This window comes from Artemia sp. Qi Xiang Cuo, chromosome 19 (assembly GCF_049724085.1).
Source record: "Artemia sp. Qi Xiang Cuo chromosome 19, ASM4972408v1, whole genome shotgun sequence".
NCBI lineage: Eukaryota > Metazoa > Arthropoda > Branchiopoda > Anostraca > Artemiidae > Artemia > Artemia sp. Qi Xiang Cuo.
In genome coordinates, this window is record NC_142812.1 from 41,340,355 (window position 1) to 41,367,911 (window position 27,557).

Sequence of the window (27,557 nt, forward strand, 5' to 3'; positions counted from 1 at the left end):
ACTAACAACTCACCGCAGCACCAAGCCACCTGAGGCCAACACAGCTACGCACGCTCCTCCTCCATCCCAATCTATTCAAAGCCTCCCTTTTTACATCCGGCCACGAAGTTCCCATTCCATTTAAACCTTTCTTTATGACGTCCTCCCACCCCAGACGAGGACGACCTGCTTTCTGTTTAGCCCTAGACGGTTGGCCGATAAGAACAATCTTCGGCAATCTGTCATCCTTCATCCGCACAACGTGCCCTAGCCACCTCAACCTTCCTTTCATTATAGCCCTAGAGAGCGGTATTGAACCGCATTTTTCCTATAGCCTATTGTTTGAAATACGGTCAGTCAGCCGGGTACCCAGATCAATCCTTAAACAATTTCTCTGGAAAACATCTAGCAAATCTTCATCAGTTTTTCTGAGCGCCTATGCTTCAGAACCATATCTGACCAATGTCATCACTGTAGCTTCTAATATTCTAATCTTGGTTTGCAGACTTATTTTCTTATCCTTCCAAACTTTTTCTAACTGAAAAAACACCCTAGGCCTTGGCTATTCTACTTTTAACATCTTCACTGCTCCCACCATCTCTTCTAATAATACTACCAAGGTAAGTGAAGCTGCCCACCTGATCAATCTTGTCATTACCCAACGTCACCTTTTCATCTTCACCTATTCCTTGCCTTAGTGACTTAGTCTTCTTAACATTAATTTGGATTGCATTGACTTATTATAATAATCTTTATAGTAAGTCAATGCAAAGATTATGCATTGACTACTATAAAGATTATTCAGGCAAAATTAGCTTAAACTACTACTACTACTAACAACTCACCGCAGCACCAAGCCGCCTGATGCAGACATTGCTACACACAAGCTCCTCCTCCATCCTAATCTATTCAAAACCTCCCTCTTTACACCCTCCCAGGAGGTTCCTGTTTCCCTTAAATATTTCTTTAAGACATCCTCCCACCCCAACCGCGGATGACACGCTTTCCGTTTAGCCCTATAGAGCTGGCCGAAAAGTATAATCGTCGGCAATCTATCATCCTTCATACGCAGAGCGTGCCCTAGCCATCTCAACATTTCTCTAATTATAGCCCTAGAAAGCAGGATTGTACCATATTTTTCGAACAGCCTAATGATTGAAATACAGTCAGTCAGCCGGGTACCCAAAAAAACCGTAGACAATTTCTCTGAAAAACATCTAGCACATCTTAATCTGTTTTTCTGAGCACCCATGCTTCAGAACCATATTTCACCACTGTAATAACTGTAGCTTCCAATATCCTAATCTTGGCTTGCAGACTTATCTTCCTATTCTTCCAAACTTTTCTTAACTGTGAAAAACACCCTTACCCTTGGCTATTCTACTTTTAACATCGTCAATACTCCCACCATCTTTACTTATAATACTACAAAGGTAGGTGAAGCTTACCTTCATCTTAATTTATTCCTAGCCTTAGCGACTCCGTCTTCTTAATATTAACTTTCAAACCTATTCTAGCACCCTGAACTCGCAAAGCCTCTAAAATTTCATTCCATTTTGTTCACACTTTCATCGCGGATGCTTAAATTATCAGCATAATCTAAGCCCAGGAATGCTTTTCCTCCCCATTTGATTCAGTATTCTCCCATTGCCTCATCAAAAATGTCCATCAAAAATGATCCATAACAAGGGAAATAGAACACAACCCTGCTTAACTCCTGATTTTGCTAAAGCTCTTCTATCAACAGAATTGAACGCTTACTCACAGTCTATAAAACTGAGGACTAAAAGTGCTTAATAACTCAGGCACTTCTCAATTATTAAATTTTTTTTGAAAATTTGGTCAATACATCTTCTACTCTTCCTAAAACCGCACTGTTCCTCTCTTATAATTTTGTCTACAGCATCTCTTTCTAAAAAGTATCATATTATTGAGTAATTTGCTACCTACAGAGACTAAGCTAATGCCTTGATTATTACCATATTCACTTTTATCACCCATCTTATACAGTGGTTTAATTAGGGTTTCCTAAAATCGCTATGTACTTCCCCTTTTTCAAAAACCATACCATAATCTTCGGTAACTTATTTCTAACATCAGAGCCACCATATTTAGGAAACTCATTCACCAAACTAACAGCACCGGGGCCTTATTATTTTTTAATCCTTTTAGCTCTGTCGCTAATTCTTCCTCACAAAACAAAATTTCCTTCACTTCCAAGGTATCACAAAATTTTTTATGTTCCTCTATATCTTTTCCTGTAAGTTTTTCGGTTTTGAACATTCTCAAAAGATTCTGTCCACCTGTCTTTAACTCTTTCCTTATCACCAATTTTGACCCCGTTCCTATCTTTAACTGGGACAATTGCGTACTGACTATTCCTTCTCAGTTTATTAACACGCCAGTACAATATTTTACTATTACGCCGTCTAGCTGCATCTTCTACATCCTCAACAATTTTATCCATGGGCTCCACTTCACACCTCCTTAGTTCGTATTTTAATGCTTTCCCCATTTTCTTTACATTCCTCTTGTTTTCATATGACCTGTCACTCTGATAATTCTTGTCCAAGCCCCTTCTCCTCTCAATTAAACATAAAGCTTTTCCGCTAATATTTCCAGCTGCGTTCCTAAGTTTCTTCCTTAAGACATAATCAGCAACTTCAAAAATTATTCTCCTAAAATTATTCCATCCTTCTTCTGCATTGTCAAATTCTAAGCTCTCCGGTTTAGTTTTCAACTGTTCCTGGAAAGTTCCTTTCAAATTCTCATCCTGGGTTCTACCAACATCACAACTTCCCGGGAGGTAGTTACCTTTCCGAAATTTAAGCTTTGAATTAACCCTAAACACTACTAGATGGTGATATGTACTTTTAACATCAATAAAAGCAATCCTATATACCCTAATATCTTGTATTGATCCTGCCAGTCGTCGGTTTACAATAACATAATCAATAAGGTTTGGTTTCTTAGCATCACGTGAATACCATGTTAACTTGTGGGCCATTTTATTATCAAACACTGTACTGGTTATAACTAGATTGTTATAGCCTACAAAATTGCAACAGCCTGAAGCCATTACTGTTTTCTTTTCCTGCACCAAATTCACCTAGTCTAGGATACCATCTATCCCTATTTCTACCGACCTGGGCATAAAAAACTCCTAATAGAAATACCTTATTTCTACCTGGAACCCTGTCTATTTACTCTGGTAGCTACAAGTAAAATTCATCTGAGTCACTAGTATCTCCGTCAGTCGGTTCGACCGGGCCACATACTACTATAACTGACACCCTGCACTTTTAGGTCATAAAATGAGCGACTAGTATTCTATTATTAATACATTCTCAGCGAAAACAAGACTTAGCAGCTTTCTTGTTCATCATGAACCCTACTCCCTTTCTATGTACCCCACCCTTACAGCCTGAGTAAACAAATTCTATATTACCTAATTCCATGCTTCCTACCCCTGGAATATGAGTTTCTGAAACTCCTAATAAGTCCAGTTCAAATCGTCTGAATTCGTCAGTCGAAATTCCGATACGATAGTTATTTTTGATCGTCGTAATATTCCAAGTTGCAATTTTCGTATTTTTGACTCATTGAAATTGTTTTTGCCTCAGGGAAAGCAATGGTCCCGGATACCAGCGCAGGACGGGGACCAACACATTTTCTCAAGTATACACCGGCTTAGAACCGGCCAGCAAGAAGTCCTTGGGACCTCCAGTACGAATGAAGGCTTTGTGAAATCCTGGGTACATCTGGATCTCAACATGGTTTTCAGCACTTGGCGATGCTCTTCTATCAACAAGAAACGAAATCCTGCACAGACAATCTCAAGCCTATTATCTCCAACTCATTTTGCATTCATGCCTACAAATATTATGCTATTACAAGGAGGCAACGCATAGTAGATAAATTAGCTAGGAAGAAGTTTTTCAGCCCAAAAGTGCCCACCAAAACAGATGAAGTCCAGAAGATTTATCCATTAATTAGAATCCCATGCGAATACTGTGTTGTTTACTAGGCTATAATTTCCACGAGGGATGCCACTCCTCAAGTCGGAATACAGTTGACCGCAAGGTCCCCGGTCTTTCAGGTACCCCAAAAGGGTCGATGCAGCCCTTTGCAGAGGCCGTTGTCCATAGACCTGGATCTTACGCCCTACCGCAGTTGTCCTCCTATAGAGGATCCTCCCACAATGGTGTTCTGCGTCACCATGCAATTTAACCCCTGGGAGGGGGTTTGTAACTCATGGGACGTGTGCACACACCGGCGGGCTTTGCTGAGTGTACACTTGAGAGGCTTTCTTCCTCCTCCACCTGTATTTACGGCCCCCAGGCGAGGGTGCCCCAGTTCCTATTATGGATTCCCAGGGACAAGTTCTTTTCTTGGTCTGAGCCTCATATGGTGGGACCCTACATATATATATATAGGGTGTTCTTCCCCCATCGCCACTTGGGGAGCCGTGAGCAGCCTGGGGGAGGCCCCTACTGAGAAGTAGACTTATAAGCCTACTATGACAAGTTTAATCTACTATGATTTAGGTGCTATATACACATGTACTGTATATAGCACCTTTTTGGAAATACCTGTCGTCCGCACAGTTTTGAAAAAGTAAGAGTTCTGTTTTATCGATTCGCGAAGTTCCTTCTGAGACTTCCACCATAGACGAGTAACTTTTATATCATGCGTAATTATGGTGCATCCAATCCAACAGTCTGTATTAACCGTGTCGCCGAGAATTTTTTGAAAACCGCTAAGGGAAGAGCGAACCCGTTACTAGCCATCCTGTGCTAGTAGTTTTGCAAATGTACATCAAATATGTTTGGTGATGTTCCCTAGTGTGACTTTTTTTTCTGTTTCCTTTATTATGCTCCGTTTTAATTCTATGTGAATTTTCGGGTAAAAAATTTACTTACTTACTATGTCTAGCCCAAATCTTTAGTCAATTCTAAATCTATTATCTCAAATCCAAATCTATTATGTCAAGCCTGAATCCACTATGTCAAACCTAAGTCTACTATGTCAAGCCTAAATCCTTTCATTACAAATTTCTTCTTATAGTTAAAAAATCGAGCTGTGATACTAAGACACCGCCAAAGCAAGGTCAATGAACTATCTTATTAACTTCTACAGAGTTAATAAACTGTATGATTGCATTTTGTCAATATATATATATACATTACCAATTATGTTAATTATATCATGCAGTCTAAATCATAAATTCACTATAAACATATTAAGTATATTGAATACTGACATAGTTGATTACAAGAAATAATTAATCAAGTTCTAACTCAGTGCCCAAAGACAAAGTGACTACGTTCAAACATGTCAGATTTGTTCGTCAAAATGGCAAATTTTGGCAAGAGAGAGAAAGAAGGAGGGAGAGAGAGAGGCAGACAGATATATAGAAAGACAAAGTGAGAGAGCGACCTTATCGGTTTTCTTGATTGAATCAAACTTCGTCCTAAAACAGTAATTAACAGAGTGTTCTGCTTTCTAGGAGATATGTAAATAAACTGAATAAAAATCCACCTTTGAATCCATTATATCAGACTGCAAGTTTTTAATAGCAATGCTCGTTTCTTCTTTGCCATTTTGCCAAAAACCACGTCGCACTACGGTAAATCGGCCTCGCATCTCCCATTCCTTTCCTATAATTTGACATGAATATTATAAATAAAGTGACTGAAAATGACGAGTAAGAAATTCTTATGAAAACATTTCCGACTGATTACAACCCAGAGCCAGAAAGCAGGCATACCTGAACACATGTTAGGTACTTAGGTAAGAGGAGGGAGAGAGATTATGGCCCACGAAATAAGTTGAAAGGAGTAACTAGAAAATAATGAACGAATGCAGTCTAAAATTGTAGCTTTTCAAGCTTTCTCCTTTTCAAACTTTCTGATATTACTCATTTCTGAGACTGTCAAGGAAAAAAAAAAAATATCAAGGAAACAGATTAACTGTTTTTTTCAAAATTGTTCAGATAAAATCTATTCGAAACGCTAAGTTCATAAGAATGAAACCCAAAATATTAATCCTCGGTATCTAATTAAAAAGTCAAGGAACGTTCAAGTCCACGAACTTCAAGCAAAAAAATAGGACAAAAAAAAGAAAACGAACATCTTAGTAGTATACTTTGTTTAACCAATTCAGATGCTTTATGCAGGTCAATCCCAATAAGGTTTAACCATGTTCTCGGTATATTTAGTCTAATTAAAATTACAGTATAAATATATTAACAGTGAGGAATAGTCCTATACTCTCCATTTAAAGAGTTTTGGGACATATCAGTTTACACCTCTCTTCATGACTCCGCCTTCGCGCACGCGTAATAACAAATATTAATACATTTATACTGTTTACTAACTGAAACTATTGCTATGACGCAAAAGGATTTTCTCTTTCCGTGTGCTTTGATCTGTTCCATTTCTGAAGAAACTTTTCGCTACTGTTAATATGTTTATACTGTGTTTTAAAACCTCATCAAGAATATCCACCAGTGAGTGCTATGCAGAGGTGCGGGCATGGTTTCTAAATTAGGTATCATCCTCCATTTTTTTTTTTTTTCCTGTTCAGAGCAAATGAGGACAGCTTGGCGGAGGTCCTTGTCAAAATGTCAGTCTTGTCTTTTCTTTTCGCTTCACTTTTTTCAACTGGCTAAAAATCACCCTCGTTTCTGGGTTTCTTAATTATTTTATGTTTTTTCAAATTGCCATCAATTTTTTTTCTTTTGTTCACTTTTTTCAATTGTTTGTACGTTTTTTCGTTTTGTTAAACGTTAGGACGGAAAATTCTAGCTTGTAGCCATTCAGTGACAAATCGTTGATCACTGCTATACGATGATCCATTTCCACCTCCTTTTTTGGCATTGGAGTTACATGCTCGGCTTTTCATAGGGTTGGGCTTTAACTGGCTTTTTTTTTCAACTGGCTAAAAATCACCCTTGTTTCTTGCTTTTTTAATTTTTTTTTTCGTTTTCTGTGTTGAGCACTGAGGACGGCTCGGTGGAGGTCCTTGCCGAAATGTCTGTTTTGTCTTTTCGCTTCGCTTTTTCCAAATGGCTAAAAATCTCTCTCGTTTTTATTTTGCTACTGTTAAACGATAAGAAGCTTTTAGCCGTTCAGTGAGAAAACGTTGCAACAATTTGATAAAACTTAGGATATCGGGGTCACTGTTATATGATGATTCATTTCTAGCTCCTTTTTTGGCATTGGAGTAACAAACTCGACTTTCCATAGGGTTGGGTATTCACCAGTCCAAGCACTACTATCTTACATATCATCAAGCGGCTTGAATAGTTCCTACAGCAAATGAGTTAAGCCATTAGAGGAGTTAATCTATATCTAAAGGGCTTGTTTTTTTTTTTTTTTTTTTTTTTTTTTTTTTTTTTTTTTTTTTTAAGTCATGGAAGCTGCCTAAAATTTTGAGGGCTTTATCCGTCGATAGGGTTGGCAAGGTTTTGACAATACATACAAGACATTAAATAGAGGGTAACAGCTATTGACTCTTCGAATTTGAAATCAACCCCCTCCACTTCTATTGACATAATTCGTTTCAGAATCTTTTACCACTTCTTATATTCGGCTTTTTACGGGTGATTTATCTTATTTTTATAGTATTCTTGAGCCATTATTCGTGTCTCCATCCAAATTTTACTTTATTGGATGTAGATATTCTATATATTGGATGATATTGGATAAAGAAACCATATATACAGCATCCTTAGCATTTAATTTTTTGCTTTTGCACCTTTCTGCTTTACCTTTCTTAAAAAGTCTCTTTTTTGTGTGCAGCCGTATCTTTAATTGTTTTATTAATATAAGGCAAATTATTTGAAATAATTGTTCTTTTCTTCACCAGTGAATTTCTTCTGTCGTTCATTTTGAAATAATTTTGTTTTATTTGACACCCCTTGGGCGGCGACTACATCATACCGGGGTTCTGACGTGAGCTGGGATCCAGGAGTTGAAAAGTCAATTAATTTTAATTTGTCTATGGGTATAGTTGTGGTTATGCAGTCGATGTTTGATTTTTCTTTTTCTTACAAATCCCGAGCGAAGTGACCCCCCCCCCCGCCTCAAGGAAAGTACGAGGTGTAAGCTCTTGACAAAATTCAGATAAATCTTTAATAATCACATCAATTTGTGTATTACTAGCGTTTGTAAAAATTTTAATGTCATGGTGAATTCTTAACTCATTTGCGTCCTTATTATAACAAAAACTATGATCGAGGAACTTTCCCGAAATAAAATCAACAATCAACTCAAATTTTCCTAAAAAAAGATTTTTCATTTTAAGACTTTGACCGAGGCAAAATACAAAATACAAAAAAGCATACCAGTCATCCCGTTAGGTAGTTTTCATAGTTTGAGCTTGGTCCACATTATTTAATGATAATTACTTATAGCTGAAACACTTATTAACTTAGAAAGGAGTCTCTGGTGAACATAAACACCCAAACCTTTCCTCTCTTTCCCTAGAAGGATCAAAAGGTTTCAGTTTTTCAAAATTCTTGTAATCTGGGATATTTATAAGTTCACCATTTTTTTCCAAAACCTCAGTCCCAACAATTACTAAAGTATTGGAAACTCTGTCTAGGTTCTCTTATCAAAAATTCAGAGTTTGGGCATTAGAATACAGAAAAAAGGCAAAATTCATTTTGTTATTACATGACTATATATTATGTAAAACTTATTATTATATTATATAGTTTTATAAGTTAGGGCTATCGAACACAGATACGAATTATAGGTCTTAGAGACGTCTTATAGACCTACTCCACTTTTACTAACTTTATCATGGATATAAGAGCGCTACATCTGGACTGTATATTTCATAAGATGTAGAAAAGCCTATATATCCTATATATAAGAAATAACACCGTTACTTATTTTCTCTATTCTCTGTTTGATATCAGTGTCGGAAGATCCGTTCGTACAAAGCTGAGAACTTAGGTAAGTGAAACAGTTAATTTTTGACAGCTGAACTGGATTGACGGTTGGTGAGAATGGTCCTGTGTCTATAGAGGCCACAACGTCAACAAGCATGTTTTGGGCTTCATCGGGGTCTGAGAGGAGGTCAACATCAATAACATTATTAAGGTCAGTTTGTGAAAGATTCTGTCCAATCTGAACTCCTGGATAAGACAGTGCATTTTCAGGGACCCAATCGACTCATTAACAGATTCGGAGAGAGGACACATCCTCGTTTTGCTCCGAATCCTATTATGAATTCGTCAGTTTCTTCGCCATAGAATCGAACTCGGCTCACTAAGAGGACGTAGAATGCCTTCAACAGTTAAATAAAGATCGGCGTCATTCCGTCATTTTCTAGGATTTTCCAAAGTTTCTAACGAGCGACAGAATCGAAGGCGGCAACTAATTAGAGGGGCATCAATATCATGAGGAAGATTGTATCTTTCAAACGACTGGATAATGAGGCGAAGACCAAAGAGATTACCATTACAGCCTCTACATTACAAAAACCAGCTTGGTTTCCTGAATTTCTTTCCTCCCTTGCTCTTTTGAAGCTCAAGAGTATGATCAGGAACATTTTGACCTGCAATATCTATTAGACTTATCCCGCAGCAATTTGTGCATGTACTTTTATCTCCTTTCTCAGAGAAATGTAGAATGACTGATTGCATGACCTATACAAAATAAATAAATAAATAGAAAAACAACGGCGTTCCATTACCAGTTTCCTGAACTATTTTTTAACGGCTGAAATAAAAAATATATCTCGCCACTGACTATGCACTGTGCCGCATTGCAAACTAAGCAGCCACTCTACCACAAGTAACTGCCGTTCTGCCATGCTGCATACTAAGCAGGCGATCTAGACAGGAGGCTCTGATTTTAAGTTCCATTGATGGCAAATTATCGCAGAAGGATTAACAATATAATTAAGTCTAAACAGCTGAAAACGTTATTACCTCGAAAAACATGAAGTTCAGATTCAGGAATACAAACCAGTTTGTCATCTCTTTTTTTCTTTGGTTCAAGAAGTGTCTTATCAGAGCAGCACAGAAGCAGCAACGGTGGCCGATCTGAAAAAATGCACCAACAGAAGTAGAAAAAAAGCAATCAAACTTTGAGACGTTTTGCTCTTTCTATTTCGTGTATCTTCAAAAAGTTTTTTTTCTTTTATTTTGTACTTGACACCTTGGTGGAGATGCCTACCGAAATACTTGCTTTACACTTCCGTTTTATTCACTGGCTGAAAATCCCCTCGTTTGGGTTTTTTCCTCGGTTATTTTTCTCTGTTCTCCGTTGTTCCAATGGTTATAATCATTTCGTAATTTCTAAAATTTTATTTTTATTAAAACAATGTAGAAGGTACAGTTGGGAGTAAGTACAAGCAGATTGAATCCGAAATTTTTATTTTTCCCATATCTTCATCACCATTTTCTAGAAAGCAAAAGTGATTGGACCGAATTTAATTAATTTTAATGTTTTTTTTTGTGATACTTTGTATTCAAATTTTGTCACTAAATGAAACATTTTGTTACTAAATGAAAATGTTGTTAAATTTGTCCAGCAAATTTTTGGGAGATAGGGAGAAGGGGCTAACCAAGATTTTGTCCCGGGCACAAAAGAGGCCAAAACTGCAACTGTAGGACTTTTCATGGGAAGTTATGGGGCCCAAAATGATTTTGGGCCTAACCGAAATTCAAGGCCTAACCACAAGGTAGGTAGTACTGGGTTTTGGGTAGTATGGTTACGCTGTCACGTAATCTAGAGTCAAATTCCGGACCTGTGTGGGTTGCTTGTGGGTAGTATGGATACGCTTTCACGTAATCTAGAGTCAAATTCCGGACCTGTGTGGGTTGCTGCAGCTGATTTCCAAGCTCCTGTTGTCCTTTTAAATCTAGGACAAATCAAGGGAGTACAGCTCTGGGACAAACGCTCTCGCTTTGTGTATGAGAGATGTAGGGTTCTATACCCTCCGATCTCACTTTTTTATATTTACTGTTCCAAGTCTCAAATGTTTGTGACAGATATTTTGCATTTTACTAGAACATTAGTTCTAAAACTAAAAAAAATAATACTAAGTGTTAAAACAAATTAACTTAAAGGAAGTCAAAAAAAGAAGTTTACCCAAGAAAAGTAGAGCCATCTTAAAACTTACAATTCAAACTTGAAACAAACATAAATTACTATGAAAGGTGACGCTCTAACGTTGCCTGTTGTAAAGAGTCATGGCCCTTCTCTGTATTAGTTACTATCGTTATTCTTCTGAAAGGCTCACTAGACTGTAAATTTACAGATCTAATGTCCTCCGAAAGAGTTAAAAGTAATCAGAGGGCAACCAGTCATTCCTTTCTCCTTCCTACATCCCCAACAACTTCCCTGTAGCCTCCAATGATATTTTATCAAATAGTCGAAAGGTCATCTGAACAAGCTTTTAAGGATGGCATAATCCCAACAAGACCTGTGGTAAGGGCGATTATTGTGACACTGCAATTTGTATAAGTAAATGTTTTTTTAAAAGGAAAGTGGGGCTTTAGGCAATCGAAGGAACGTCTAAGGGTATTAAACAAGAACTGTCGGAGAATGTTTATTTAAATAAAGAAGCATTATTCGAATCCAGGTCATCAAAAGGGACTACCAGCCATATTTAAAAAACGGCCAAAGTTACTAAGTTGAGCATTAAGCATATTCCCCCTCGCGAAAAATCCCACCCCATGAAAATCCCCGGAAAATTCAGTTCATGAAGACTAGGCTTGCTTGAAGTCCTTAGAGAATTAAAATTGAACCAAAATTTATTGACTTCATGGCCGCCAAAAAACCATTGACTACTACTACTACTACTACTACTACTAGCAACTCACCGCAGCACAGAACCACCTGAGGCCAAAACAGCTACGCACGCTCCTCCTCCATTCTAATCTATTCAAAGCCTCCCTTTTTACACCCTCCCAGGAAGTTCCCATTCCCTTCAATCTTTCTTTATGACATCTTCCCATACCAACCGCGGACAAGCTACTTTCCATTTAGCCATAGACAGTTGGTCGAAAAGGACAATCTTCAGCGATCTGTCAAAAAAACCATTGAGAACTTAATAAATTAGTCTTTTATTTTCTGCAAGCGAATTTAGGACTTTTCTTCTTCGAATCCTTTTCTACTATGTTGGTTCTGTTTTTTCAGTGAACGGCTAGTTTTTGAAAGTTCTACTTTTAGGAAAATGTTACTAGTCAATTTGTTTGAAACATTTTTCATAAAAAAAAAATACATTAACATCTAAGAAGTAATTTGTTTCCGTTTTAAGTTTCAACTTCGCTCTTTACTTACATCAGAAAAAACATTGTTTGTCTAGTTAGATCCCTTCTCCATAACCCCTCCCCCCTAAAACGGAATTCAGTCTTGGTAAAAAATTACAAAGTTGTTTTCAGCACTTCCAAGAACCTTGCAGAAGTTTCAAGTTCTTACGTTGAAAAGCACAAAAGTTTGACGTAAAATGTTGAGCAAATTTTTGAGATTGCTTGTCGACCCTAATTGATAAAAAGTTTTCATCCACAGAAAAAAAAGCTAGAAATCGGTCGTCATCTTAAAACTATCGAATGGTATATGAACTAACTCCCTATTTCAGTGTTCATAGAACGACATGGTACCGCATTCATCTACAAAAGTAGGCCATACTCAATCCATATAAAATTTTGGGCTATTATATTGAACGTATATACAGTATGACCATTGGTTATACAGTCTCGCATAACTGTCCACCAGCCATTTCGGAAGATGGAATGGGGGTTCACATAAAAAAGGTTAAGAAATTGAAGGATAAAAAATATTTACGATAAAAATCTATCAGACCATTGCAACAAACCACATAACGAAAAATTATTAAATTGGCATTTTGTCAATATAAATAAATTATATAAAAATTAATTTACAGTGAATTTTGATTTTTAATGTGTTCCGTGCTTAGCCTGAAGAATTTCCCTTGCCACTTATTAATATCATTGACATATTAATTTTCACTTCACACTAAAATGTTTCTGCAAAAATAAATACGAAACTAGCCCAAATATTTTATTTCAATCGAGAGGATACAAAAAACTGAATCCCCTCTCCATATTGATCAGAAGGACCTCTCATAAAAAGCTAAAAATCTACAAAAAACAATCACTTTTAAGGGTTTGGGCAAACCCCTTCCCCCAGAAGAGGCCCACTGACCTTCCTGACACCCCCAAATGGCAGGTGGACACTTAAGCAATATTATATAAAATACCTCAAGTTTTTGTGTGAACTGTACTTAAGTTAGGTTTGTGGACGAATACGGGACCATGTGATACTAAGCTAAATTTGGGAGGAAATTCATATACCTTCGTTTTGATTTGTCATTGGTTGTAATGCTTGTTATCGCAAGTTTTCTAAAAACATATAACGTTGTGCTTTATTTTTAATCATCGTTACATAGGAATTTTTTCCACGCCTTTTGCTTTAGCTCTTCTGATTCATCAATCGTCTTGTATAATCGGCATGACGTCATTGATGCAATACAATCTTCTTTTCCACCTTTTCCTCGGTGATTTTTTTTTCTTTAATTACTTTGTTAAATAATAGATAACAAAAGATTATACTGCTTTTCAATTTATGCAACATAAACATATTTTTTATAATGGTTCAAACAACTGGCACGTGTTAATTTCTTAATTTACCATGTTTCACTTTTATTTTCATCAAATGCACCTTTATAAGTTAAATATATTAACTACAGTTTAGTAGTTTAGTACAGAGTTCAACTACAGTTTAGTACAGACGAGTAGGGATCGATACCCTCCGTTCCCACATTTCTATATTTACTGTTCCAAGTCTTAGATGTTTATGACAGAAACTTTGCATTACTATTAAAAAAAAGTCGAAAAAAGGACGTTTTCCCAAGAAAAGTAGAGCCATTTTTAAACTTACGACGAACAAAAATAAATTTGAATAATAATTCAAACTTAAAACAAATAGAAATTACTATGAGAGGCGACGCTCAAACGTTCCCTGTTGTAAAGAGCCACAAGTCTTTTCTGTATAATTCGTTATTATCATTCTTCTAAAACTTCTGAAACACTCATTAGATTGTAAATTGAGGTCTAGTGTCCTCCTAAAGAGTTAAAAGTAGCTGGAGGGCAACCAGTCACCCCTTTCTTTTTCCTATAGCCCCTCCCCCATTCCCTGTAACCTCCAATGACATATTATCAGAATGAAACAGCCATTAGGTTCAAAATAGTTGAAACGTCATCTGAATATGCTTTTGGGGATGATATAGCCCCAACAGGCCTACACAGGGTATATGATTTTTTAAAGGAAAGTTGGGCTTGGACAATCTAAGGAACGTCTAAGGGTATTAAGCAAAACTGTCAGTGAATGTTGATTTAAGTCAAAAGGCATTATTCGTATCCAATGCGTCAAAAGGGCTTACCAGTAGTACCTCAAAAACGTCTAAAGTTACTAAGTCAGGCGCTAGGCATATTCCCCTTCGCATAAATCCCCCTCCAAAAAAAAGCTCATGAAGACTAGGCTTGCTGGAAGTTCTTTGAGAATTAAAATTGTGCTGAAATTTATAGACTTCATGACCGCCAAAAAAACGATATTGATCGAAAGGATCTATCAAAAGAAGTTGGAGAATCTAGCCCAAAAAATCACTGTTAAGTTTTTGGGCTCCTTCCTCCCTCAAAAAGTGAGCTTCTGACCTTCCATACGCCCCAAATGGCAAGTGGGCAGTTATACATTACTCGCCTTGTGAAAGCAAGCATGCCGTATCCGCACTTCCTTTAAAATTTCGAGAAAAAAGCAATAAAAAATCAACTTCTTTGGATCTGGATGTATGGTGGATAGGAAAAACGAATGAAACACCAGTTTACAGATGCTAGTAAGAGACACCTTTTGGTAAAATTTAAGCCATGTTGGATGAAATTCAAACGGTCAAAGGTCAAACTAAAAACAGATACAACATTTTGGCCCGTCATTTCTGCTGCAAATGTTGTTTAGACAAAAGTGCAGGACAGCACTTGGGTTCCTTTTCCGCTTTGTTACAACAATATTTCGTCAAGTTTTATCAGGAACAGCCGAGACTTATCATAGAGCTCGAACACAGTGTTTCACACTACTTCGATCGTTTAAATTGAGTTTAATCCAAAATTATTATAGCCCAACTTCTAAAATTTCAGTTACTTGGTATGAAAAAAAGGTATTACCTTTACTGATTGCCTTTCCTTCTTCTCAGCTCTCTTCGATGAGGGGAGATGGGTTGCAGCTTCTTCTTCTCGGCATGCTGTCTGTGCTGCAGTGGATAGGCGGTTGTTATCCCGACCCATGCTTACAAAAATGTCCTTGAAGTACTCCTACAACTGTTTCTGGCCACACTACGCAGCACACTTCTGCTATGCGTTACCCAGAGCCCAATGATATGAGAATAAACCCGTCAAGTTATAAGTTTAATTTTTCATTATTTAGCATTACCACTAGGAAGTGTAAATAGATTTTCAAGATCGAAGCATAGAGCTGGTGCGGAACTATTAGTCTTATCCTTTTTCTCTCCTCTCCTCTCCTCTCGCAGCTTTACTAATACCATACCATTCAATACTCTTCTTTTTCGGTTCTGGCAGCTCAATACTATGTTTTTCACCAACACGCTTTTCCTCGCACATGTCACTCAAGTCCTTCTTGGGCTTATGGAAGCCCAGAATTCAATTTCGGTTTGAAATATTCCTCTAAATTCTCAAAGATACTGGAGTCCTTCTTTCATCACTACAGTGTTTTAGATAGAGTTCATGCATTTTGAAAACAGTCAGAGTCGCATGTAAATATTCTTTCTTCAGTTCTGACCTACGGTAGTGAGACTCTATTTTTGGAAAGTATTCGATATGCCTTTGCAGTATCTTCTGCCTTTGTTTTGTTACACGGTATCTTAACTACATTTCCTTGAAGCGTGCCTGTAGCAGTTATCTTTCCATCCCTCTGAGAATAATATATTCGTTGTTCAGAAATATCAAGAAATAGTATCTCCCAGTATTTTTCTGTTAAATAGTATCTCCCAGAAACGTCTCTTCGAGTTCCGACCTTTGTGTTCCTTTTCTTCAGATGAAATGGAAGACTTTTCAGATAGTATGTTTTATTCTGTTGTGCATTGAGTTTCCGAAACCAATTGAGTTTCAAACTTAATGGGCTATGCTAAAAACATTATATACCAGTATATAACTTAACCTGTTCTTTCTTCACTCGTGTACTCTGAATACTGTATGACCATCTCCTAGATCCTTATGTAGACCAAAGAACTGAAGATTCCCCTATGTTCCATAGCATAAGTTTACAAAATGTCAAGATAGAAGGTCAATTACTAACATCAGAGAGTCAAAACAGCTGAGTACTCGAGAAAATGCCCGCCTTTTCTTGAAATGTTCTTTCTATTATTCATATTCACATTCTAACAATTATTTCTTCTTCTTCTTCTCGGATGTCTGTGATAGAGGCTATAGCGTTACGACAAAATATTCCAGGTTAATTTCACGGTCAGTTACGACAATTTTTGCTTGCACAAAAAGCGATGAACATGCACTTACGATGAAGTTGAATTGTTGATTTGCTCAGCTCGGAGGTATCGTACAACAGAAAAAAACTACACCACTAAAAAGCTCTTAAAAAAATGACGCTGATAGGGCTCGTATCTCAATTTTGACCAGAGGTGTCAATTACAACATTTTTGTTTTCACCAGGCGATTTATATAAAGTTAGTTTCTAATTTAATAAACCTGAAATAAGATTATTTTGAAACCATCTCTAGCAAACAGCTTTAAAATTTTCTCACCGTTTTCTGACGGAGGTAAGAGATTTCGAATCGAAAGCCCGAGCGCCAAGGCAACTTCTTGGAGACTTTGGTATTCTTTTGAGTCATCCTCTTTTTTGTAAATGTCACCACTTTTTGAAACCACTATCGTTTTTGGTTGGAAGCTAGAATGTAGATGCAATTAGAGTAGAAGTATGAAACAAAATATCAAATTAAATGAAACCAATTAAAGTTTTTGGGCTTAGAACTAAAATAAGTGATATCATGTTCTATTAAGCTGAATTCAAAAATCAGAAACACTTTTTGCTCTATCGTTTTTAAAAATGTGATATTCTTCGTGTTTTTAAAAACCTGAAAAATTCAACTTTTTTAAACGAACCTAATTTTTCAGGATAGTTCCCTTATAGAAATTTAGAAATCAGACAATTTTGAAACAAATAAAGTACGAAAATGATGGATACAGCAAGAAAGTCCATAAATTAAAGAGCAGCAGCTTGCAAAAAACAGGATCCATACGTTAAGCAGCTGAATCTTTAATCTAATTTTAGTCAGAATTTTGTAAGACCAGAATTTCAATGGTCAACCATTTCCACTGAGGATTATAACCTGCTTCTTCGTGAGATCTTGCAGCATTAAACCACAGCAAAGCCTAATTTAGTTGGTTTAGAGCTACTCTAAATAATTCGTTTATTTTCATAGAGCTGCAGTAACTGCTGCAATATCCTATGTCGTACATGACTTATAAGTTTGTCCATGGATGTGCAGAAAAACATTCAGCTATATTGGAGCCTTATAAGTTCTATAAGTTATAAGTTAGTCCATGGATGTGCAGAAAAACATTCAGCTATATTGGAGCCTTATAAGTTAACTTATAACTTATAAGTTATAAGGTATAAGTTTGTCTATGGATGTTCAGAAAAAAATTCAGCTATATTGGAGTCTTATAAGTTAACTTATAACTTATAAGTTATAACGTATCATCTAGTCTATGGATGTTCAGAAAAAAATTCAGCTATATTGGTGCCTCTGCAACTCCAAAATGAAAAAAAAAAAAACTTGTCAAGCTTTCATAATAATTCCAAGGCGAGGAAGCTACGATTCCAATCTTCTATTAAAAACCCATGACATTCTTCAAATGGATCCAAAAATATTTACTTTTAGTAATACAGAGCTGAAACCCTACAATGGAGAGAAATAGTCTAATTCTAAAAGTGTTGTGGCTCAAACACTTTTTGTTCTTTTTACTGGTTTAAAATTCCATACAAAAAAATCAATCAAATTTTGCATTCTTAATACTGAGTCAAAATTTGACATAACATCGAAGTGTGTAAATACAACAACGGATAAAAGAAGCAGGATAATATGGCTATATTTCTGATCTACGCTTGAAGAACGATGTGACTGGCTTTTGAAAGACGTCATAAAAATAAACGAAATGGAAATAAAGCCCACTTTTTAAGACAAAAGTATAAGATAGTAGCTTCTTTTTTCTCTTTTGAATAGAATGGTAATTTTCTTTGTTCTGTCTTTGCTCGACATATAAACAAAAACGGCTTCCATGTCCTTCAAAACATTCAATAACGAAAAAATAAAAAAAGCATAGAATAAAAAATGCGCCGGAACTTACCTTCCTTGATCAACATAGTCAATAAAATATTGATCGTAAGTTTTATGGCTTTCTCTGATCAAATAAGAGCCGGGTGCATTATCTCGCTCATCATCAAGTTTTGAATATGCGAAATTCCCCCTAAAAAATGAAGAAAAGAAGCATAAAAGAAAGCTCTTAAAATAAAACAACAACTAAATTGATTTGTAGATTTATACAGATGAACATAAAACACTAAAGCACCATCTTCTTTATTAACACCTGCAGATGTCCATAGTTGACTAAACGACCTTTTATTAATACGGTACTTTAAGATATCATAGAGACTAGAAAACGCGACATTAAGGAGCCATTCTTTTCTTTGTGTTCGTCTTTTCTTTGTGGGTAGACCATATTTTCAGCGTAAAATTGCTCAACATTAGCTCGAGCTGGGTTTACGTCTAAGCAGGGGTAAAACAAATGATCACTCGTAATGATTACCGACCATGCGAGAGAACAGATGAAATTAGAGAGCCTGAAAATCAGTTGTTGGCTCAGTTTTTACAAGAATTTAGCTCCATTGAATTTAGTGCCAAAATTTAGTTATGTTTTAATTTCGCTATTCTGGTTTCCTCCTTTTTTAACATTACAATTTACCTCAATTTTTCATGTATTTATAGGCTATATTATTTTTCCTATATTTTACACACAGCTTGCCAATTTTGTGCTTTCTTTGAACCTTGCTCCCCCCCCCCCCTCCGCCCACTTGGAAACACACAGTAGAGTGAAAAAATGTTGATGCTCTCTCATGAGCTGACCACAGTCACTAAGAGCCATCATGGGAACACAGTCGATGTAAACTCAAAAGATGAATGAAGTAGATGTCTCTGTCTTAAAAACTAATAAAAAAAGGCCACATATCTTGATAAAGCTACTGAAATTAGAGAATGATAACATTGTTAAATCTTAGTAGATATTCAATTGCTACAAAAAAAGATGAAGGGAAAATACCCTTACCCCTCCTATACAAACTTATTCTATCCATTAGTAATCCTAGTTTGTCCTTTCTGTATTTTACTGATAGTTTATAGGTTATTATTACTACAAAAAAAATCAAACAATAATCACAATGATCTTTCCATCCTTATTATCAAGGAAACAAATAACTATGGTATAGTCTATTATTATTATCTTTTTTTGACACAAGCAAGAATCATCCTCAAGAGGGGTTGCATACTAGACCAATCCATGTATCTAAAAGACTTAAAACAGGACAAGAGCTTAAAACATAATAAAGACTTGGAGGCATAAGAGGCACGGAGTTGGCTAAATACCTACTATAGGTAGTATGCTAACAATAAAGCTAATTTTCGTTATGCCCTTTATGGATAAAACACCAAATAAAATGGCAAATAAGAAAACCAGTTTCCTTAAAACTTATTTAAAACCTTTTCTTTTCAGCACTTCCAATGGCCGATTTGCCTTCCGTTATTTTTTCTAGCTTGAATAAAAATATGTTTGCCATGTGAAGCCCACCTTGACAACTGAATACAAAGGATATATTATGTTTCAATACTTGGAAATAATTTCTCCACCACTTTTTCCCTGGTTCCAAATTTTCGATTTAATGTTCTGAATTTTCAGGCTATGCTCTGTTCTTCTAATGTGGAATATCTACAAATACATTAATCAATCAATTCTTGATCAGCATATTTGCTTAAATTATACCCAAGAACATGTAAGTTCACATCAGAATGAGTATAAACTGTTCAAAGAGGGTAACTTGCCCCTGATTTGTAATTTCTTTTATTTAGCAATGTATTCACAAAGGCATACGATATAATAATAACAATAATTTATTAATAACCCTCTATGCATAACAAAGACACACTAAGAGGAGTGTGAACGACAATAAAAAGAAAACCGAAAAGGACCCTGACAAAAATTACGCACACATACTGACAACTTGCCTTTTAAACACTCATTCTACAAGGGTCAAAAAATATGAGACTTTACAACACTAGACACTTGATAGAATACACATCAGTAGAAAATTGACAACTTTTTTGCAACGGTAAGAAAATCTACGCGACAATTCATCCAATATTTGACAAATCTAGAAAAATCACAGTATCGTCGGGAAATGTAAATATTACGAGATCAAATAGGGATAGTGAGAAAATGCTTCCAGAACCTAAAGAATAACAATCAGATTTGCTACTTATCAGAGGCGGAGAAAAGTTTCCAAAAGGGTGTAAAAAACAATACATGTGGTGCGAAAAAAAGCTTTATACAGCCGACCAAACATTTTCCTGTCAAATTGGCCTTTAAATCTAGCGAAAAGTCAATAGGACTTTCTCAACATATTGATTATTAGTGGCCGTGTTGCCCGAATAGAGATCCCAAACTTGAGCCTCAGTTTCCCAAGATATACAGAGGCAGAGGCTGTGGCAGGGCCAACCCTAATTTTTAAATCGGGAGGATGATGACACCCAAAAGCAAGAAAAACAGTTTTAGCATAAACGACTGACAGCCCGGCATAGAGTCTTTTCACAACAGCCTACTGTGATTGGAAATCATCAGACAGAAGGAGAATTTTATCCGCGTACGACAGGTGACTCGCGTCAATGGATGGCTTGATAGGAAAATGCGGTATTCTGCGGGTTTAACAGCGTATGGCATTGGTAAATATCGGAATACTTAACACTGAACCCTGTTTTACTCCGCGACGCACGAAAATTCGGCTGCTATAAAGATTTTCGACGAGGGTCAAGAAATTTGACACCATTGTCACAGAGAGGCACAAAGGAATGGGTTTAACCCGCTCCTCAATAGTCCTAAAATAGCTTGGGAATGAAAAATGCATGTGCATTTCCAACCAAAACACACACGCGAAAACCGACCTGATGATCTCCATTATCACACCAATTCTGGAATTTTCAGAGAGGAATATTTATAAAAAGTTCTGCAATAACCAAACAAACTGTAGTCGGACGATAAAAGGGACAACATTGAGGGTCTTTATCCTTTTTTGGGACACACGTCACAATGCCTACGCGTATAGCAGTCAGTATGAATTGCTGCGCAATGGAAGCTTGGAAAAGTAACGCCATAGGTTCAGCTAGTTTCGTGGTACCATAAATTGAATGTTCAGGTTGTAGTCCATCAGAACCAGAAGCTTTGCCTCTCTTAAGGAGACGTATTAGCATGAGAATTGACAACGGTGTGATAGAAACAAGAGTCCGAATATGATAGTCGAGAAAAATGGTGAAGGAGAGTCTGCCGAAAAGTTGTGTCCGGTGGTGGAGGCCTATCAGAGAATAACGAGTAGAAGTGTCTTTCCCAAGAAGTTACATCACAAGAAGAGACTATACTTTGATTCAGTATAGTCTCCTCCACAAAGCTACAAGGCAAGAAAGTCACATACCAATAAAAAATATGAACACTAATCAGAATTCAGCGCCAATCTCACAAAGCTCATAAATCACAAGCTAGGCAGGGGATTAGTGCATGAATTTACCAACTCAAATAAACATCCAACCCAATCCGTTTTCCCGATCATTTAACAAGCTGCCAGATGGTTGAAATCAGACCGCGTTGATAGAGACTGAGGAATCCGTAAGTTGTTGGAAGTGCGGAAATGATAAGTTGATTGATTAGAAATAAAAGATATATAAGCAGCAGGAAGGTGGCCATGCAACCGTAGAGAAGTGAAAACAACACACAATAGAAAATAAGGAGATTTCAAATCAAGCAAGGGTTTAAATTAAGAACGCGTTGTTTTCTAAATAAGAGTCCTTGCTTTATCATAAAGTTTTGAACGATGCTTCAGTGCCAAGGAAAATATTGACATTTGTTAGTATTTATTGTATGCGTTATTATATTTGTTAGTAATGACAAAAACACGGGAAGCGTCGGATGATTTGCCCCCAACCCCGCATTGCCTTCCCGGCCGAAGGCATTAAATCAGTAGATCAGTACCTGCGCAACGCAGACCTTTGGTCAGCATGCGAAAAAGTTTTTTTTTAATGACAGAGGGTTAGTAAGTTTAGAGAACAGTTAAATCAATAAAGTTACAGTAATAAAACAAGCGGCCACAATTTTAGGTACTAAATTGTTTTCTCATTTGCAAAACATATTAAGGACCTACATTGCAACTGCAACCTTGATATACATTAGAAATCTGGATATGTATCCGATACAAATGGTAGACAAAATCGTATCCTAGAACAATAGCAAATACAATATCGATTCGGTATTTGGGTGTTACATTTATAGAAGTCTCAAAACTCTTTGGGAGCGTGCTGTCCATGGCACTAGGTAAAGAATTCTGATTGGCTACCCTGAAATTGTAGCCAATAGGGGGTAAAAACATTGGTATTGTCTTTGGGAGACTTTTTATACTTTTTTTTATTACTTTTATTTTTATCCCTCCGGTTTTTACCCTAATTAAAGAAAAACGACATTACTGATATTCAATCTTCCTATTTCTGTTACTCTAAATTTCTGTTTTCACATCAAAATCAAGAAATAATGAATAATTTCATCTGACAAATATTATTGAGAAACTGCCCAATAAATAGTGTAAGCTGTCTGAAACGGAAAATCAACACTTGTCACCCCATCGCTGTTTGTTGGTTTTTTTACGATTGTTTTGTTTTTTTTTCATTTCATATACCTTTCTCCGTTTCTTTATATTTTCTCCATTATTTATCTGTTTGATATATCTGGGTAATAGCTAAATCTATTACGTTACATAAGATTCGTCTCTTTTCCTAGCATCAAGACTTTTCCTAAAGACAATATTAACGCTCATTCTCAAACAAATTTAGCTATCGTCGAAATTTTAGCTAACGACACATCCGTTTCTAATAATTTTTAATCGATTGGCTAGTTCGGGATGTTTAAAATAGAAATGTTCACTACATGGTTGCTTCATCTTCTTCTTTTATTATTTGGAGACAATAATGCATAATCTCTTTGCAATTCTGGACCTTGCAACAGCTGAGATCGAACCCCGGGTCCCGTATCAACAAGCAGAGATCAATCCGACTTTGCCACAAAGAATTTCCCCACATGGTTAAATTTCTATATTATTTTTTTCTATACAGCTAAGGATTGACGATAAAGCTCTTTAAATAGCTGACATTAGCTGAATCAAAAACAAAATAATAACAAATTAAACTTCGGTGCTGGACCTTGCTTCCTCCAAAATTTAAATAAATCATCATATGAAAGTTGCTCGACGTTAGGTAAAATATTGAGGTTAGCTAAATCTCGGTGGTGGATAAATTCCGTTCTGAACGAGCCTTTACTGATAGCGTTACTAAACATGAAACACATTTTTTAAATTTTATCTTCAGAGAAGCAAGGAGAATGGTTTTATATTTATTTACATTTTTGCGTATCTTCATAAAAGGACTTGAAAGCACTAGTTACACTCTACGACCCAAATACCGTAGGGTGTTAAGCCATAACTTTTTTCCCGTTCAAACCATTTTGAAAAAGAGTACACAATTTACCAACAAAACCACTAGCAGCCCTGCATAAGCCCAGAGGCCTTCAAACTTTGGGTTTACATAAATTCTTTAAATTTAATATTACTAAATAACAGCAATGAGCCTGATAAAACTTACCTGATTTTAGAAAAAAAGGGAATCACGCCCAAAAAACTAAAATTTCAAGTTCCTATTGCAAAATGGGGATTTTTTTTTTTTTTTTTTTGCTGGAATAAAGATCATGGATGCATTTTTTTCTGTTTTGGTTGTTTTTTTTTTCCACAGGTTTGATCGTATCAAACCAATGGTCCTAAAAGATGGGGAGAAGGTTCATTCAAACGGAAAATCAAAAGTTCTAGTGCCCAATTTAAAGGACCAACAAGATCGGATGGCAACAAGTCCTTCTCTCATACTTCTTTTTTTCAAAAGATATCTGACTAAATTCTAAGATAAACATTTGATTCAGCATAGCTGAAAGGTTCAATAACTGTGCCTTTGAGATGACATAACCCCCATATTTCCAGGGGAAAGAGCTGTAAATTACGGAATTTGCCCATTGTTCACAGTATTTGTTATTTTGAAATATACGGAGTTTTTTTGTGGGGGGGGGGGGCGGGAGGGGGGATATTCCGCAGGGAGAATTTTGCGTGGCAAAGAAAGTTTCCCAGGAAATTTTAAAGAGGACATTTTACACGGCGGGGAGGGAGGAGTTACGGAAGGGAATTCCCTGTTATGATTTGGAAAATGGTCCAGAATTAAATATAAAAAAAGGTTTTCAACTGAGAGTAGGGGGCAACGTTGAGAACTAAAACGAATAGAAAATATACGATATATGAGGGAGGCTACCTCTTCCTCAACCCTAGTTCTTTACGCTCAAGTACCACTATTTGTCGCAATTCTTTAAGAAAGACTATTCACCCGTTAATTTGGAAAGAAAGACTGTCAATTTGAATGAGAAGTATTTTCAAACAATTTTAAGACTGTAGCTTAAAGAGAAAAAGTCAGCAGAAAACTGAAATCAGTTAGTAATGAGTAGATGTCATAAGCAGAAGGACAGAGATAATTTTTGTACTAAATACTTCAATTTCCAACTATTCCCAAATTTCTAGGTTCTTGAGGAACAAAAAAAAATAGGAAAAACGAACGGTCAAGTATCTCAAGTTGATAAAAACCTTAAATAACACCTCTTGAATTGCCACAGTCTAACTGTAGCTTAGATGTCCCATGCATGAGGTTAGGGCTTCCTATGCATTTTCCCTGGCTGCACTCAAAGAATCTTATATCACAATCTCGCACCTCCTTCAGAACTAGCTAAGATTTTTAAAATTATTTTCAATATCCATACAATATTAGATTATGGAACAAAAACCCCAAAGCGTCATTCCTCGCGCCCAAGATATTATTTGTCACACCCACTCGAGAGGCCACAAACTCTTCTGAAACTTCTGCACTATGATACAATAAATAGTTTAAGCTTACCCGATAGGTGGATGGACACGATTTTTTAGCAGGTCGACTATAGAAGGCAGGTAGTAAACAGTGGAAAGATTAAACATGAATTTTTCTGACAGTCTATAATAGCCAGAAACAACGCTCACAAAACATTTTATATAATCAGGATCAGGAATGATAAAGGTCACTGGAACACCGTTTTTACGGGATATTTCAACCATGCTTTGTCCAACACAAATGAAGCAGATATCACGTACATCACATATTTCCTGAAATAGAAAAGGGTATTTAAGGTAATATACTTGTAAACAGTGGCGTAATTTTGATAAGATCTTTGAGGGGGGGGTGGCAAAGTTTGAGCCAATTTTCCCAAATCAAGTGAGAATTATAGTGAAAACTGAAAAATGAGCAATACAGTACCATTAGAGTAAAGATGTACTAAAGAAAACTGAGCTTTTTCTGTGGATACTTGAATTATGCAGGCTTATCTTAGTCTTGACAAGATGTTTGGAGAAAACTAAATTTCAGCTGGCGAAGGGAGGGGGGGCAAAATGGGGTCTCGCGGGGAGTAACTGAGGTGTTGGGAGGGGCAGTTGCACCCCCTACACCATAGCAAATTACGCCCCTGCTTGTTAACCAAACCTAAAGCTTGATTATGGCTTTAAATAAAGATAGTTTGACTTACCATCTGCTAAAATTCAAGAAACATATGTTATTATATTTGAGTTCAAGAGATAATATGAACAACATTTCCAAGGTTATTTTAACTGCTTGTACAGTAAACCAGCTTTTCAAATTGGATATTTATTGATCAATTGTTTTTTTTTATGTTTCCACTTTTTGGGAGCTTGAACTGACGTTGACATTGGATTCTTGGAGTTAGATCTGATAAGCTCAAAAATTTACATTTGTGCACACGGAGGCGATCATGGCTCACTGTCGAACAAGGGAGTATTGATAGGTCAGTTTGGCTTGAGAACAATGCATTAAAATTCGATGATTTAGGAATGTGGAAAATGTTATGTAGAAAAATTGAAGATTTTCATGTATTAGATTAAATTGCTTAAAGAACAAAAAGCTGGTAATTGCAAAAATATTTGCATTAATTCTGAAAAGGGATTACAACAGTTCAAAAACCTTACAAATGAAAACAAAAAGTTTGAAGCTTAGTAGAAATCATTGTTAGAAATTGGATTTGTGGTAACAATCAAACATCTTTGAATAGCCTCAGTATGAAATTAAATTAAAAAAAACAAGTTTTTTTAACTGAAAGTAAGGAGCGACATTAAAACTTAAAACGAACAGAAATTATTCCGTGTATGAAAGTGGCTGTCCCCTCCTCAACGCCTTGCTCTTTACGCTAAAGTTTGACTTTTTCACAACTCTATTTTTTTAAACAATAAAAAACTTTACGTAAAGAGCGAGGCATTGAGGAGGGGACAGCCCCTTTCATATACGGAATAATTTCTGTTCGTTTTAAGTTTTAACGTCGCTCCTTACTTTTAGTTAAAAAAACATGTTTTTTTATTTAATTTTTGAACATTTTTGAATAAATGCAGATTTTGATCTTGGCTCACCGTACATGAATAATTAAAACAAAATTTTCATATTAATTTACTTTTATTTGGTTAAATGGCTGGCTTTCTCGAAACTTGTTTCATTTTATTTACGAACGTTTTTATTAGTAATAAATATACATAACTTACGAATTAACTTACGTAACGAACTTCTATATTCATATATTTTTAATACATATATTAGGGGGTTCGCCCCCTAGTCAATACCTTGCTCTTTAAGCGAAAGTTCAAATTCTGTTCCAATTCTTTAAAAATGACAGCTTAATCACATAGGCAGTTAATTAGAATAAATAGATCTTATGAAAGTACTAAAAAATCTCTGGCTTAAAGAGTGAGGTATTGACTAGGGGGTGAACCCAATCATATATGTAATATTTTCTGTTCGTTTAAAGTTTTGATGTTGCTGCTGTTGCAGTTGAAAAACTTGTTTTTTTATATTTAATTTCTGATCTTTTTTTAAATAATGCTGGGAAGTCCGGCGTCCCCTTCATAGCAATGTCCCTTCCCCCATGAAAACTTCCTTCATGGAAAGATCCTCCTACATAACCCCCGACCCCAGACACGAACGTAGGAATTTGTTTCGGGGGGGGCCAATTTGTTTCGGGGGGGGGGCCAAATCCTTCAAACCCATTATTCTGTGAGAAAAATCAGAAAATTATGGAGAAATGAAAAAAA

The 27,557-nt window shown here is 36.2% G+C and overlaps 1 protein-coding gene across 2 annotated transcripts in view; it reads right to left on the reverse strand.

Moving 5' to 3' along the window:
- The window catches only part of LOC148940847 (tyrosine-protein kinase hopscotch-like), a 39,413-nt gene extending 13,845 nt beyond the window's left edge, over positions 1 to 25,568 (reverse strand). Inside the window, exons 1-5 of one of the 2 annotated variants that reach the window (XM_089105289.1) lie at positions 25,333 to 25,568; positions 18,398 to 18,517; positions 16,792 to 16,934; positions 9,926 to 10,039; positions 5,521 to 5,639 (exon numbers count right to left, since the gene is read on the reverse strand). In XM_089105289.1, the coding sequence (XP_088961415.1) occupies positions 5,521 to 5,639; positions 9,926 to 10,039; positions 16,792 to 16,934; positions 18,398 to 18,517; positions 25,333 to 25,526 (690 nt within the window). In that variant the 5' untranslated portion in view covers positions 25,527 to 25,568. The remainder of the gene's footprint in view (positions 1 to 5,520; positions 5,640 to 9,925; positions 10,040 to 16,791; positions 16,935 to 18,397; positions 18,518 to 25,332) is intronic. The other variant, XM_089105290.1, reaches the window with a different exon arrangement.
- Positions 25,569 to 27,557: the final 1,989 nt, after the last annotated feature.